The 17,079-nt window shown below is 40.7% G+C and overlaps 1 protein-coding gene across 1 annotated transcript; it reads left to right on the top strand.

The window, feature by feature from the left end:
* Positions 1 to 10,110: 10,110 nt before the first annotated feature.
* MC5R (melanocortin 5 receptor) lies at positions 10,111 to 16,834 on the top strand. The gene is made up of 2 exons (XM_074146434.1): positions 10,111 to 10,128; positions 15,944 to 16,834. The coding sequence occupies exon 2, from the start codon at positions 16,067 to 16,069 to the stop codon at positions 16,832 to 16,834; it is 768 nt and encodes a 255-aa protein (XP_074002535.1). The 5' UTR covers positions 10,111 to 10,128; positions 15,944 to 16,066.
* The last annotated feature ends 245 nt before the right edge of the window (positions 16,835 to 17,079 follow it).

Below are 17,079 nucleotides of genomic sequence, written 5' to 3' on the forward strand. Positions count from 1 at the left end.
ATAACAATAATCAGAGACTAGAGAAAAACTGTTGTCATTAACTCCAGAAATCTGACTTTCAAAACCAGTGGCAACATTTGACTGCTTTTTTTCCAGACAAATCCCTGTGCTGTATCATAATGGAATCTTTTCCCCACAGCTTTCCCCCTGCTGCTCTGGACCACAGAATGATGTACATAGCATCAGATGGTATAGGGGGAAGTATAGCCTTGCTGTACCTCTGCCCTGCCCTGTTCTTGAGCAGGCCCTGAGATGAAAATCCACTCCTCATTGAGCTTCAACTCCTGCAGGTCTCTTGCACAGCAACCTAACCTCCTGTGAATAAATCTAGTCCTACAGGAGGACACTTGGGGATGTCAAAACCTTTGGCTGTCAGGAAGAAGCATTTGAAAGTATTCGCTATCCAAGATAGGAGGAGACTCACACTACTGCCATCACCTACTCCTGTGCATCCAAACCTGGCAGCATGTCTCATGTCTTCACACTTACTGCTGTAGAGCTGGATCATGCAGGGCATCCTGTGCTAGCAAAAGAGGCAGTGGAATTTCCTCCTGCCTGGATAGCATTGCAAAGATGGAAGGCTGGTCCTTGTGCCAAAAGCTAATCTTCAGACTCTATTTGTCTGAAGTCCGTTATCTGGCTGTCATCAGTGTGACTGCAGCTATACCACTGCTTCAGAACAATACCCATCCTTTAATCAAAAGAAAAGAGTTTCAACAAGGGCAAGTGCAAGGTTCTGCACTTGGGCCACAGTAACCCCAAGCAGCGCTACAGGCTTGGGGAAATGTGGCTGGAAAGCTGCCTGGAAGAAAGAGACCTGGGGGTTCTAATTGACAAGCGGCTGAATATGAGCCGGCAGTGTGCCCAGGCGGCCAAGAAAGCCAACGGCATCCTGGCTTGTATTAGGAATAGCGTGACTAGCAGAAGGAGGGAGGTGATTGTGCCCCTGTACTCAGCACTGGTGAGGCCACACCTCGAGTATTGTGTCCAGTTTTGGACGCCTCAATACAAGAGAGATATCGAGGTGCTGGAGCGAGTGCAGAGGAGGGCAACGAAGCTGGTGAAGGGCCTAGAAAACAAATCATATGAAGAGCGGTTGAAAGAGCTGGGACTATTTAGTTTGAGGAAGAGGAAGCTGAGGGGAGACCTCATCACTCTCTACAGCTACTTGAAAGGACACTGAGACTGGTGCTGGTCTCTTCTCACAGGTAATTAATGACAGAATGAAAGGGAACGGCTTCAAGCTCCAACAGGGTAGGTTTAGACTGAACACTAGGAAAGAATTTTTCACAGAAAGAGTGGTCGGGCATTGGAATAGGCTGCCCAGGGAGGTGGTTGAGTTACCATCCCTGGATGTGTTTAAGAGACATTTAGATGTGGTGTTGGGGGATATGGTATAGGGGAGAACTTTGTAGAGTAGGGTAGATGGTTTGACTCAATGATCCCAAGGGTCTCTTCCAACCTTGACGATTCTATGATTCTATGATTCTATGATTCTAAAACTGCAAAAAATGCAATCTTTTCCTCATCTTCTTTAGTCTGCTGAGAATAGAATTCTATAAATCTGAAAAAGCAAACTGTGTCTTTAAGTTTTGTTTTCTTATTGTTATTGTCATTGCATTAGTAGCAGTTAACTTTATCTCAGTGCCAAAACCAGCACTTGGTTGCAAACTTCAAATTAACTGAACATTCTCAATGAGATAACTGATCTTCTCTAGTTTACTTCTCACTACGTATTATGAGAAAGCTCCAACTGTCCTACATTATCTGACTGTCATCAGTGTGACTGTTTCAGAACAATACCCATCCTTTAATCAAAGAAAATTTGCTAGTGTCCTTTAAAGTAAAAACATTAAAACAAGTCTGAAACAAATAAAGGTTTTCCTTTTCAAAGCTAAGCAAGGGAGGCATGTGGGGCAGAAAACTTGGAATAAAACCACAGTCATGAACGCATGGATTATTGTATGTTGTTGATAGTAATATTGGGGTTTTTTGTAAACAGCAAATCAAGTGCCGTTACTACTAAAAGGAAAAGCGCATGTAAAAAGGTATTTAGATATAACATTTGATTTCAGAGGAAAATGCCAGAGCACAGCTTGTCAAAAAAAGCACAAGGATGGTGTGTTTAAATCAAGATTTCAGCATCAGACCTAAAAGAAAGTTTCTGTGCCCTTTAACAAGGGCATAGAGTACCTTGCTGACATAGTTGCTTTGGCTTTTTTCAGGTAGAAAATAGAAATAGGTTGAACAAATTGTCATTTCTCGTCTAAGTGGTTTTGTGCGAGAATCCAAATGCTCAGTTTCATCCAGGGCTTCCCTATAGACAGAAGCTGTTTTGCATTAGTGCCACCAGTTATGTGGAAGTGGTACAACTTCTTGCTGCAGGTGTAGTTGTGTTACAGCCCATTTAGAGTCGCAAAGAGGCAGATGTTATATGCAGAAACCTCTTTACCCCTTGAAGTACAACAAGGTGCGCCAGGTGAAACTATCCTAGTAGAGATATAGCACCTCTCTACCTGACATATCTTTTCTAAACTAGATGAAGAAAGTTAAATCGGAATTTGATCTTCCTGTCATGACTGTGTGCATTTCCAGCCATCAAGGCAGAGCTGTGAAAAGATAACGGTGCGTTGGTATGGTATTTACAGCTTGGTGTTCCTGGTTTCACTCCTGTTCTGCCAGCATCACTCACTTGGCGAGTGATGCCCTGTGTCCTGTTATGGGAAAGGAAGTTAGAGCATGTCTTTTTAACCATTGCAGCCTGTCTGACATATTCTCTATCATGGTTACAGTGAACTTGGCATTGCTGTAGGTGAAATAAATATTACATCAGGCTGAATTTGACCCCCATAACTATAGCATTGAGCAATATGTTCGAAGAAATGCCTACCACTTTTTGAACAGTTTTGGGCCCCAAGATCCTTCAGGGCAGCGGTGCTCCACCACAGGCCCCCTCAGAGGCAGGGGCTTCAACCCTAAGCCTCCCAGTTCCCAAGGAAAAGGACTTGATTGTCTGACTACAGGACTGCTGTCAGAGGCAATGTTTTGTTGAAGCTAAAACAGAGTGAGCTCTCTGGAGCTGAGAAAGGATCAAACAAGAGGAAGCCATGATCTCTGAATAGCATCTGGTCAATAGGACTCTCATCTGGGAAAGGAGAAGCTGGTATTTTTGAATTTGTTCCCTGGACAAAATGTTTTATCGTTATTGGATTAAAAAAAGCCACAAACCTCAGAGCACCCAACTCTTCTTCCTCTCAAATGAGTGTGTAGTCTTTCAGGCAGCTAAAGCCTGTGATTGGGTCTGGGTCAGGAGAGGAAGAATAGGCAGGTATCACTACCATCCTTCTGCTGAGAGAGGCTACTTCATGCCCTTCATCTACTAATTGTCTTCCTCAGCTAAGTAAGTTTTTTCTGAGCAAGCTCACCCCCTTGTTAATGGTGCTGTGTTTCAGTAAACACAAAACCTATTTGCTATGCATCTGTATTCCTATTAACAGATTTAGTTTGTTAGCAGACACACATCACCAAGTAAAGTCAGTGGTATCTGTTTTGTTTGTATGTGATAAACATTTAAGCTAGCAGAACTGTTTTGGTTTCCAAGGCGGTGTTTGGGCACAGATTCCCTTTGGCAGCTCCACTGGCTGCAACAGTTTCTGCCTCCAGTTGGCCATTTTTACCTCCCACTTGTATTGTACAGATCTATATGTGTATATATAGACCAGAGCCCAAATTTAGCAGAAGAGATTACTTTTTTTCCAACTCAAAACTGTTCCCTGATCCTGTTTGCCATATGACTTCCAAGTGTTCCTGCTGGCACAGCTGGTGTGGAGGCCAGGATGGGAAGCGAGTGCCATAGTTGTGGAAATACATGGATTTCCACTCATGCCGTACTGTGTGGATGCTTCTTTCATGCTTTCATTTTCCAGTGTTTATTTGCAAACAATAATTTTCAGATACATCAGGTAACTTTAGTTATACCAAAAAAATAGGAAGATGTAAACCCTCCCCCCAACCCAAACAAAGAACCAAACCTCCAAATTTCAAAGCCCCCAGTATATTTTCATAACTCTAGGATGGAAACTGTAGGTCAAGGTTTTCTAAAACCTGTGCCTGGAGTTAGCCTTTAAATCAATTATTGATGACCCAAACATATGTCCTGAATTTCAAAAGTAATGATCATTCTGCCGTGAATGAAAATCTATTCTGGAATGTATTTTGGAAAAAAACCCAATTCAATGTTTCCATAGGACAACCTCAAAAAACACAAATAATGAAAAGTTAAGAATAAAATAAAAATTAAAAATGACCTGAGAGAATAGGAAGAAAAATTTCTAGACAGGGCTAAAGGATTAATATCCAATGTATTTTGATTTTATTCACTGTGTGTAGTGGATGCATATTCACATAGAAAAACCTTATTATTGCAATTGGAAGTAGGTGGCATGTTAGCCCGCAATATTAAAATTGGCAAGGGATCCCTCAACTGTAAGGGACGTAGAAGGGAATGTGGTGTGACATGGCAGTAAGGTTAATGTTCTGATCCTCTGTTAGAAATGTGGCTGTGATGTAAAGCTCTGATACAATACAGACTCATTCAGCTGACTCAAATTTTTTTAAAGAATTTTGATGGGTTGACTTGATAATGCCATCCTTTATGGCAGTACTTGAGTTGCCTGTCCACCCCATTCAAACTCTATGTCAGGTCAGGCCTTGATCATCCCATTGCAGGGCATACACTCTACATTGTGTGCTGAATCCAGTACAAACTTTTAGGATAAAAATATCACTTCCACTGAATCAGGTGTCCCAAACTTTTTCTCACTGCATCCTCTAACTCACAGGAGCATGTCTTTGTAAGAAATTCCTGTGGCCTTTCTGTTCTTCTCAGGCACTTTACAAGCCCGCTGTGTTAATCTCAAAATAGTGTAAGAAGACGACATTAAAAAGAAGCATCTAGTTACTGACAAATTTACTGTCTTTTAGGAAGACTCTAATGAAGATGAAGAGGTGGAAATTTCATTTGTTGATTAAATTATCTCTCTTATATTATCAATTCTATAATAATATTAAACTTTCATTTGCCTTTGTATTTTAATCAATTGTATTATTTATAACTGAGAAGCACTGAAATTTTGTCCTAGTCTTTTTAAGTCTGCTGAAAATAGACTTCCATAAATCTGAAAAAGCAAACTGTATCTTACTTTAAGTTTTGTTTTCTCATTATTATTGTCATCACATTTGCAGTTAATTTTAACTCTCAGTGAAAACCAGTACTTGGTTGCAAACTTCAAATTAACTGAACATTCTCAATGAGATAATTGATTTTATCTAGTTTGCTTCTCATTATGTATTAAGACAAAGCTGCAACTCTCCCACAGCTAAGGCTGAAAACAGGCTGTATTGGAAAGTGTACTTTGTGTTTCCTGGTTTTCAGAAGTGTTGGTATTGTTGAACTTGATCCAGGTCAATATTAATTCTGTTACTAAAATTGAGTTGTATGCTAACCAAGTGCATTTATTTCTTGTTACTGGAAATTAGGCTCTTTTTGTTTCATCCTATTCTTTGAACAGATGCCTGTGAACTTTCTCCGCCTGCAAATTTATTCTCTGGAGAAAAGTTGGGAGACTTGCAATTTCTCTTTGTCCTGATTCTTCTAACTGATCTGAAACTTTGGATTAACTTGTTTGTCCCCTTCTATTGTATAAAAATATTTGCATATATATAAGCTGACTCTACTACTATTACTTCCCTGAAGCCAAAGTTAATTCTTTGCTATTCCTTTGCATGCTAGTTAGTAGGTGTTCAGACCTTAGTTGTTCCCTGCTGGCATTCAGGGAATTTTTCATACGAGCTAGTCATTGACAAACCAGGACTTCTCAACAAAAATATACTTGGTTTTACCAAACAGAGCCATGTTCTGTAGCTGCGTGACATTGCTAACATTAATGGAGTTATACTAATTAGTGCAATCCTTGCTGTTTAAACTTCTGTGACAACATTGGTTGTGGCTCTATATGCCCATGGGAGAGTACAAGGAGTACAAGCATAGTCACTGAAACTAGAAGGCCATGGAGTTTTTGTGGTATCAAACTGATGTTCCGTCAATCTGTCTTATATGGACATGTGGAATAAGAACTCCTGTCATATTGTTGTTCTGCTGTAAGGTCTACACAACTGCATATTCCCTCCTGACTCTCCAGTGATTTCCTTGAAGAGCGCTCGAGCTTTCTACCTGTCAGCCCTGGAGACCATGAAGGCTGGCAACTCAAATACAGATTCACAGGAAAAATTTAGTTTGATTTTTCCTTAAGATTAAAGTTTCATTTTTTTCCCCAGAATTTTGAAGTGTCTGTCTTTCATCCCCCAAATGGACATATTTCAATCCCAGGTTTCAACTAGCCATAGAGTCTGAGGTGCGTTTTAGGCATTCAGCATCTTTGATAAGCACAAAGGTCACTTTTTCAAAGGTGCAGCTTTTCACCACTTTGAAGGCTGTGATGTTTAGCCAGCTTTGACCTCCACGCTGCTATGATTACAGAGTTCAGCAAGAGGAAGTAAGAAAGATTGTAGTTGCCAAGCAATTTTTTTCATTTTATTTATCAGCAATTAGACATGGCATGAAGAAATGTAATTCAATTGAGAAAACATAGCATAGACCAGCTTAGCTCTTGCAGAAATTGATTTCCCAATTGATCCAATAGCAGCTGATTTCTTGGAGACACAAATCTGCCGTCCTTTTTAGCCTGAACGATTAACCCATGCACTGGGCTTTCTGGGTTATTTCCATTAGAATGAGAGCTAGCTCTAGAGGCTGCCCGCTCTCTGAAATCATACTACATTTGGTTGGTTGCTTTTTTGGGGGAGGGAAAAAAAGGAAGTAAAGTGGTTTTTTTGATTCATGTTTCAAAGTGTGCCAAAAAGAAATTATCTTCGGTCTTCTTTTATAACCAGACACTTTGTAAGCCCAGGAAAGCCAGAAAAATGCAGTTTATAGGCAGCTTCACCAAACCAGCATGGCAAGAATTTTCTCAGATTCTGCTTCGCTCTTAACACTGGCTTAGACATTAAATACAGCGGGGCCCATGGTGCCTGCTTTTGTGAGGGGTTAATGGTTCTTGAAATATTAAATGAGGAGAATTTGAGGGCTCATGAGAGTCACTTGCTTTTTGTATGTCAGCGAACAGCTTGCCATCAAGGAAAATGTTTTGGTGTAAACTGGTTTAGATTCTCACTAGTACAACTGAATGCACTGTTTACTTCAGTATGGAAGACAATATTCTGGGGTCAGACACAACACCAGACTTCTTTCCTTTTCGCAGATCTGTTTGTTTCTGCCTAACAACATTTACCTTTTCAATTTTTACATCTTTGGTTTCAGTCATAGCAAAATGTCATCTGTTCACTCCCTAGCAGATGAATACCACAAGAGAAATAATTCCTACTCCTGAAATAATGTTGTTTATTTTCTTTCTTTCAGGATACAGTGATTAAAAAAACATCCTGACATTAAAAATAGATACTGTATATTGCAAGCCTGTGTTGTGGGAAAGCTCAAAAAAGTAGTGTAGTAAGGGATTTACAAAAAATTCAGTTCTGAGCTAAGTGTTTATTATGTAATTCTCATTTCTGGTGCATTTGGACACCTCATTAAACAGGAAGTAACTGCATTTTTTACCAACCTAAACAGAGAGTAAGGAAAGAACCTATATATCAGTACAGAGATCTTAGAAATAGCACTGAAAACTAATTCTAAAGAGAGAAATGTTTATATTGCTGTTATAGCATTCTTGAAAATTGCCTGGGTAGTGCATATATTTGTGTTTAGTTATCATATGTATTGAATTAGAGACATTTGCACTTGCCTAGATAGGAACTGCATGCAGACATTGCTGCATCTGTAATTTTGAGTGTGTAGCAATGTCTCTTTGTGGGTATAGTGAATTCATGATTATTCTCACTATACACCTTCTCAAGGTTGTCCTTCATCTTGTTTGTCATCCCTGTGTTGGGCTAAAATGCCAACACCTGACTGCAGAGACAGCATAGCACAGAGAGACACTGATTTGTCAGGGTTCTCTGCTCAAACCAAGCAGCCAGCCCAGGCTGGGAAGGACAGTGCTCCCAGGGGAGGGTTCACCCTGTGTTCCACTGTTCATCTGACAGGAGGCAAGAGGGACACCATCACCTGTTCAGGGGATCTCTTTAGTCCAGAAGTTTATAAAAATCCAGAAATCAGAATTTTTTCACTCTTTCTGAGGCATAGGTGGCTTTTTATACTCAGGTAGACATGCAGGAAACTCCCAGAGAAGGATGACCTAAGTGCAGGGGTATCGGGTTTAAAAGATTTGCTGTTTGCCAGTGGTCTGTAATCTCTTGGTTTTTATCTGTTAGTTCAAATGCAGGTGCTTAGGCACCCTGCACGGTGCCTGTTTCTACATGAATTTGTTTACATTTGTTTCACGAGGAAGTTGCAAGCTCAAAACCAGGGAGCTCACAACTTTGATGAAATTTAGGGAAAAGTGGAGCTAAGATGCAAGAGAAGCCAGAGCTGGACCACGGAGGTAGACAGCAGAAAAGCAAAGCCCAAATTTCATATCTGTATCCTGGGGATGTGTAAAAATTTAGAGTAGAAGAACAGTGCCTGTGCTTCTGATCAGGCTGGGGAGGTTTAAGATTCAATGTTTCGGCCACGTGTTAGTTAATAAGAGTGAGAGGAATAGCAGACACATAGCTGGCCTGTTCAAACCGGTCCATTAAAAGGCCTTTGCCATCAAGGGGAGACCTCTGTTTCTTGAGCCAAGGGAAATAGCTGTCATCACAGGGCAGGTCTGTTAATATCGGAGAGCCCCACATTGGTCCTAACTGAAACAAAATTAGTCTTAGACTGGGTTACTTCTTAGATCCCCTCAGGAAGAGTGCAAATAAAGCTGGTTCTTGCTGGGAACAGATGTTGGAACACACCTGCAATCGTCCCTGCAGCAGAAGGGGACTTCTCTTCTTCTTCTGGAGAAGAGAAGGCTGAGGGGAGACCTTATCAATGCTTATAAGTATCAATGCTTATAAGTATCTGAAGGGTGTGTTGAAGGAGGAGGGAGCCAGACTCCTTTCAGTGGTTGCCAGTACAAGAGGACAAGGGGCAACGGGCACAAGCTGGAACATAGGAGGTTCCACTCAAATATGAGAAAAAACTTCTTCACGGTGAGGGTGACAGAGCCCTGGAAAAGGCTGCCCAGGGAGGTTGTGGAGTCCCCTTTGGAGATTTTCAAGACCTGCCTGGATGCAGTCCTGAGTGACATGCTCTGACATGCTCTGGGCAATCCTGCTTCAGCAGGGGAGATGATGATCTGGACTAGATGATCTTTATGGTCCCTTCCAACTCTAAAAAAAAAATTCAGTGAAAAATTCAGTGAAATTCAGTGAAATTCAGAAAGATCTGCTTGTGAATATCTATTGGAAAATGAGCGACTGGCAACTAATGTGTGCCTAGCACTGGTGTTACAAACTGGGCTGGAAAAATGGGAAATTGTGAATGTGAATGGGAAGCTGGACTAGTTGATTGTTGTAGGTCCTTTCCAAATGAAATATCCTATACAATGCTACGCTATGCTACACTATTCAAGTAATACGTAGGGTTTGTCTACTCAGTATTAGAATATAATTTACTGAAGACTGGGTATTGTACATCAGCTTTCACTGAATTGCCTGCGATCACACTAACAAAGTTAAAATATTCAAACATCGAAGTCTCACTGAGGATTTGAATTACACAACAGATTAGCAGCGTTTTATAAGAAAAAATGCACAAGCATTTTATGAAACAAATGAATATTATGCTCAATGCTTGTCTTTACCATACTGCAAGATAAACTTGCAGAAATGAGATATGGAATATCTTATAATATGTAATTAAAGTAGCATTTTAATAGCTTATTTTTAATAATTATTCTAATGGATAAAGACATTAAATCTTCTCTGTGGTCTAGCAAAAACCATTTTCCTTTCTCTGTAGATAGTAGTGTCCAATAAGAACCTGCAAAGTGGTGTTTTTTTTTTTTCCCTATCTGTTTGTCCGTTACTGAATCACCCCTCCTTTCTGTCAGAAAGTCTCTAGTCTCTCACCAGTCATCTGTGCTTTTTAGAGTCTGTAGCTGGCATTTCTTTATGATTCACCAGGTCTGTATTGCTGACCCATGCTCTAACAAAACAGAGGGTGATTCATTACTGGAATTGGCTCGCATTAGAAGGCACATAAAAATGAAGGTTACTAAACCTCTTATTAACCCTTTACAGTTTAGGGGGCTAGTTATGACATCATCCAGTTTAGGTTATTAGGATACGTCTTTCTAAAATGCCTTTTATACTGTATTGCATCTTTCACAGCTTTCTACTCTGGTGCAAGAAGCACCACTGACAGGTACTAACTGAGAGTGGCCAGAGATTATCTCAAACCATTTTTAAGCACTCAAATAAAAGGGGTGATGGTTAAAAATATTGGTGCAGTCATACTAAGTATGGCTGATCCCACCCTTTGACAGGGCACAGTTTACATGATATTTTGATGTCTTTTTTGCAGACTTGCTTTTCCGTGATTCTTCCTGCAAAAAATATTCAAGCGTTGTTTTGAAGATTACGGCTACAATGTAAAAGAATGTATTCACCATACCACTGCTTACCTCAAAAACCTAACCTTTGGGCTTTCAGCTTTCCCCTGGACTGATGAGGGGACTGAGCTATCGCCTCTTCATCCAGCTTTTTTACCTAAAGACAGGAAGGACCGATGCCTTTTGGTTTTGGTCTGGATTAATTGCTTGTCTTTGTTACAAGCTAACTGGATGATAATTCTGGGGAGGTAACAGTGGGGACCTTAATGGGGCACAGCCAAAGCTACTCAGTGCAGAGGTCAAGAGAAATAGTTTTCTCAGTCTGAGAAGTCAGAGAACATTTGTTATGTGATTATATATATCCAAATACAGAGAAGGCCATGACCTTCACTTTTGGATCCATGGGTTATGTCTTGGAGCAGAATACAGTCTTAGAGGATACCCCATGGCTCTGAAATACTATGTTAATGACAGCATAGGCAAGGAGTAGAGAAGAGAGGTTTTGTAAATAGGCCAAGAGCACCAATCCAAAGCTACATTACGAAGGACACATGTATTTTCATTGAACAGACAAAAATAGCTGCAGAAGGACACTGGAATTAAATTGCTCCAATGTATTAGCACCAGACAAGTTGAGTAGATTTGTATTAGCTTCAGTAAACCTATTCTCTGAACCTGTTAAGATTAGCACAGATTAATAGCAGAATGCACCTGTGTGTAATAAGCTCTTCTTACAGAAATTTCTTTGAGGGCACGTTGTACCACTGGCCTCATTTACACATTCATTGATAAAATCAGTACCTTGCTGTCATGAAGGTGGCATGCAATTCCCTGCTGGTTTTGTCACGACATAACTTGGCCTGTGGGTCAGGGTAGTCACGGCCTCTCCTGTCCCAGCAGACGTGCTGGGCGAAGGGGAGCTTGGCGCGATGGCTGGAGGTGCTGGTGGCAGGCAGGGGCTGTGTGTTTCTGTCAGCACAGGAGCCCTGACAGAAGCCTGTGAGGCAGATACGTGACTGGAGTGGCTTTCTGCTCCCTCTTACTGCTTCACGTGGCATGGGGCTGAAACAGGCCTTGACATCTCTTTCCCTCTTGCCACTGTATTTTACTTCTTTCCTGTGTTGACTGATGTCCTTCTAGGGCACTTTTGATCTTTTTCCCTGTGGCCCAAAGCAACTCTTGAGTTCAGTGAAATAGAGGCTTTAAGCAGTTAGTGTTTTTCTTATGCCACATAAGATGTTACATGAACAAAACACCCTTTCCTGAAGATGAATTTTAGCACTGCTTTCAGCTATATGTAGACCATAGGCTTCAGGAGCGTTCCTAAGGGCTCCAGATCCAGGCTCCTTGGTGTATGATCCAGCTGTGTTTGTTTCTACGCTGCAGGGAGGCCTGTGCACCCACACCCTAAGGCCCCAGTCCAACCTCCCTCTTTCCATCTGTGGAAAGAAAGATGCCAACTTGGGGACAGGACAGAGGCGTCATTGTGTTCCTCAGGGTGCCTGCTCTGTGTGCACTCAAGGGATCGGGTCTTGTGCTGTGTCGGCACAGCCCAATGGCTAAATACCAACACAGATTTTGTGCCGGACTGGCCACTGAGATGAACTACATGATCTCTGTGGCCTTGGAAAACACCGAGCAGCAACCTGTCTGTAGACACAGAGAATTTATTTAGTTGAACAAACAGGAGCCAAACACCAAGATCATGAGCATCTGAAAGACCAGCCTATTCAGTCAGGGGTCCTCCAGCTGGGACGTGAAGCTGCTCTTGGAGTTTTCCTGAGAGAATCCAAAGATCTGCTCCCGTGCCCCTTAACTTACAATCCTTATAACTCACCTGCATGCCTCCACCCACTGCTAGTTGGGTGCCCTTTCATCTGTTTGCTTGTCAAGCTGTTATGCTTATAGCTTCTTGCTGCAGCAATATCGTGATAAAGCTCTATTAAAAAAAAAAGTAAAGTATTTTTTTAATCTCATCCTCTAACATAAACAAACTACATCTATATCACTACCCCAGTTTCCAGGCAGGTACTTTTTCTGCTTTGTAAATAAGGGATTTTCTTTGTCTAGCATAGACACAGGGTTTACACTTGGCCTGTAGATGTAGAATCCAAAGGCTGATTCATAATTTATATGTGAGAGACCTGGCATTGCTCTGAGGAATAACAGCCAAACCATCCAGTGTGATGTGTGATTTATTTCTTGTAATCAGCTGGTCTACTGAGTCCTACCAGGTACAGTGAGAACTTTTGTAAAGGCAGTTAAGCTGGGCTAAAAAGAACTTTATTTAAGTGAACATCCAGAGGAGTTTGTAAATGAGAACAGAATTTAAAAAGAGAGTGTACTAAACAAAAAACTAGTATACTGGAAGAGAAATACTTGGAAGTGGAATGGGCACAGTGTCTGCACAATTCTTGGTAGATATGGGAACAGTGAAAGAAGCAAAATTTTACTTTTAGTTATATGATATCCAGGGTCTGCAGAGGAAATACAAAAAACTATGCAAAAGGTAACCAAAGATAACTAAGATGAGTTAGCTAAAGATAACCTAGGAGAACTAAAACATACTGTACATTAAAGAAGAGAGAGAGAACTGCAGATGGGCATCCAGTATTCTTTCCTTTTGGGTATAGCAAAGAACTGTGAGCATTGGTTTGGCACACGGACATGTGGGATACAGCAGGGAGTGTTACTGTTCACTAGCTGGCACTAACTGCTCAGATCTAACAGCTGCACTTGTGCATAGTTTGCTATCTCTATTTTGTGGTAACCTAAAGTCTCTTTCCTGTAGTGGGCAGAAGGGGAATGCAAAGTTCAACTCCAGACTATAACTGCATAATGCTATAGGAACTATTTTACTCAAATTAATAAAAATACTTTTCACTGTCTCCTTTGGTGCAGGGACCATTTGTACATCAGAACATGTCGTACAATGACCCAGGCCTTTCAGTGTCCCTAGAGTGAAGCTAATAGTAACAATAGATGAAGCTTCTGTAGAATATAATAATTAGAAATATGGTTTTAGCTGCGTTATAATGATAAACTTTATCTGAACACTGAAAACACAAAAATGACACAGCATGCAGCAATAAAGTTTGTGTTTGTTGGTGGTGGTTCTTTAGGAAAAAATGCTGTATGTTAAAAATAAGCATCTGAAGCTGTTATACACCATGAAAAAACTCTGACCCCCTAATTTGAGGAAAGATGGTGATTTGAAGGGACATTTTAATCTCAAGCTAACTTCAAATCCTGCATGCTATTTGACTGGCTGGTTAGTGGATAACATAAAGGGCATTTTGTAGTGTCAGGAAGGTGTGGGCTTTGCATGCCTCAGTCTGCACACAGAAGCAGAGCCCGTTTGCTAAAGAAAAGTCTTGCATGGATTTTGCCACCTTTTAGGTAAGGCCCATAATGAGCATCAGCTGCCTGACTGCTAGATGCACAGAGGGACTTCAGCCATTGCAACACTGAGCACTGAGCTTCCCAGCTCTTATACCCTGTGATACCTGGGGCAATTCACATCCATTTTGGGGAGCCCTGGTTCCTGGCATGATGCACGGTGTACTCCTTCCATGTCTGCAGTGAAAGCTCTATTCTAGCAAGGAGATCGGAACAAAACTATTTTTTTGTTCTATTTTTTTCACAGAAATTACTTGAATTATATCTTCTATTGTGGAGTGATGGGCTTGACTGTACGTTCTCTGAGTTTTTTCTAACAATGTGGTTCTTATTAATGCAAAATTATAACTATGAATATAAGAAAAATGCTTATAACAGTAATAAGCCTCCCACTTCAATAAGTGTCTTCTGCTCTCTCCTGTTTTTGAGTGCTAGTGCAGTATGAACTTATTTTCAGTGAGTACTAGCAACAGCAGAGAAAACAAAAAAGAAATGTTTTCGCAAAGGAGCATGCCTAGTGCATTTTCTCCTTTAATATTATAAAAAGCTCATAATGAGTTTCATATCAGAATCACTGTTCAGCTAGAAAGACAAGAGAAGACCACTAGATGGTGGTAAAAACCCAAGCCTTTGCTAACAACATCTGTGAAAAGAGAAGTTCAGAGGGGCAAAGAAGGGGAGGAGCCACAGTTTGAGTACTGAAGTCATTATTGCTTGGAGTCTATAAAAAGGCAGTTGCACAGTAAGTAATTTATACGTGGTCAGCCTTGACTCTATGGATTTACTCATTCCTTTTCCTCTTTTTTTGTCATCCTTTCCCACCAAGGAGTCCCCAGCCCCAGATGTCGGGTGAGGAGGGGGGCTGAAACTTCTGCTCTCTGGAGGAAAGATTGCAGGCGATGAAGAGGAAGAGAAGCTGAAGGAGCAACTCTGGTAAATAGGTACAGTTAATACTTGATTGCAAACAAAAGGTTACTTTTAAAAACTGAAAATCCTTTAGCTTGATATGCTTTGAATTTTATTTGCAATAAGTCTCTGACAATCAGCTTTAAGTGTTTCCCTTATTAAGAATCCAATGGCTTACAACTTGCCCTGAATATTGTCATTACCAAAAAACATTGAATAAAATACTCATGATCTGGAATAGAAAACTCATTTTTTATGACAGAATTCCACCCATACTGATTCTGTAACCTTAGTGTATCCTAAAGTGTATGGATTTGTCTTTGTTAGGTGTTTAATACTATGTTCTTAAGTGACATGCTAGTATTGCATAGATAAACTGTTTATAACAGTTCATGTGAACTTAAGAAGTACAAAGCCCAGGAAAGCATTTAAATCTTTTACTGAAAATGTTCAGTTCTCAATTGTGGCAATAATTCAAACTTCTACATATTGTGTTCAAGTGAGCAGGTTCTGCCGAACCTAATACTGCATTCTCCTGCATTTCTGGGGTCTAAGAATTGAGATTTTGAGAACTGTTTGGTGTTTGGTGTTCAGCAGAATTTCCAGGACATTGCGCTCCCTTCTGGGCGACCAAATAGAATAAACAAAACTATGAATGAAGAGTCCATGAACCACTTCATTAATTTGTGGTTTTAATTTCCCAGTAAGGATGGACAGAAAAACTCTGAGCCAATTGGAGGTTAATTTAGAATCAGTAGAATATGGTGTAGAAGAGGCAGGATGTGTACAAGCCAAATTAAATAGAAATGGATGATATTTGTTTTGTCAACTTCTGCCTGTTCTCGTCATGCTATATTTTTTTTGGCAGGGTCTCTTGCCTTTTGAAAAATGCATTTACTGCACGCCTTGGCAAGTCCCTCGGAAAGAACAGAACGTGTTTGCTTCCAGAGATGAACACGTCCTCTCAACTGTATGTTTCTGAACTAAACCTGAGTGCCTTTGGCAGCAACTTTACTGTGCCTACTGTCAAGAGCAAGTCATCACCATGTGAGCAAGTGGTCATTGCAGCTGAGGTGTTTCTAACTCTGGGCATTGTAAGCCTCCTGGAAAATATCTTAGTTATATGTGCAATAGTTAAGAACAAGAACTTGCATTCGCCCATGTATTTTTTTGTTTGCAGTTTAGCAGTGGCTGACATGCTGGTTAGTGTGTCTAATGCTTGGGAGACCATAACAATATACTTAATAAACAATAGACACATAATTATGGAAGATGCCTTTGTCCGTCATATAGACAATGTCTTTGACTCAATGATCTGCATATCTGTGGTGGCTTCCATGTGCAGTTTGCTGGCTATAGCAGTAGACAGGTATATCACTATCTTCTATGCTCTTCGTTATCACAACATCATGACAGTGAAAAGATCGGGCCTTATTATTGCATGCATCTGGACCTTTTGCACGGGCTGTGGCATTATCTTCATTCTTTATTATGAATCAACTTATGTGATCATTTGTCTCATCACTATGTTTTTTACCATGCTGTTCCTCATGGTCTCGCTATATATCCATATGTTCCTCCTGGCTCGTACTCACGTGAAGAAAATTGCTGCTTTGCCTGGGTACAACTCTGTCCGTCAAAGAACCAGCATGAAAGGAGCCATCACTCTGACTATGCTTCTTGGCATCTTCATTGTTTGCTGGGCTCCATTCTTCCTTCATCTCATCCTGATGATCTCCTGCCCTCAAAACCTCTACTGTGTTTGCTTCATGTCCCACTTCAACATGTACCTCATTCTCATTATGTGCAACTCAGTGATCGATCCCTTGATCTATGCCTTTCGTAGCCAAGAAATGAGGAAGACCTTCAAAGAGATAATTTGTTGCTATAGCCTGAGAATGGTCTGTGGGTTATCAAACAAGTATTAAGAAAACAAAGCCAAACCAGGGAACAAAATTGAAATGCAACATCTTGCTGCATCTGGTAATGCCTATGGAACACCTTTTTCCATTCAGTTGTCATGATTTCTGTGGCAATCAGAAACCATTTTTTAATATGCGATTTTACTGTTCTTTGCCTCCACACACCTCTCTCACACTGGTAGTAGGAGCTACTCAGTGTGTCTGTATTACGGGATGAAAGAATATTTTGAATCTCATTTACCCTACTGAAG

Source organism: Numenius arquata, chromosome 4 (genome assembly GCF_964106895.1).
Source record: "Numenius arquata chromosome 4, bNumArq3.hap1.1, whole genome shotgun sequence".
NCBI classification, from domain to species: domain Eukaryota; kingdom Metazoa; phylum Chordata; class Aves; order Charadriiformes; family Scolopacidae; genus Numenius; species Numenius arquata.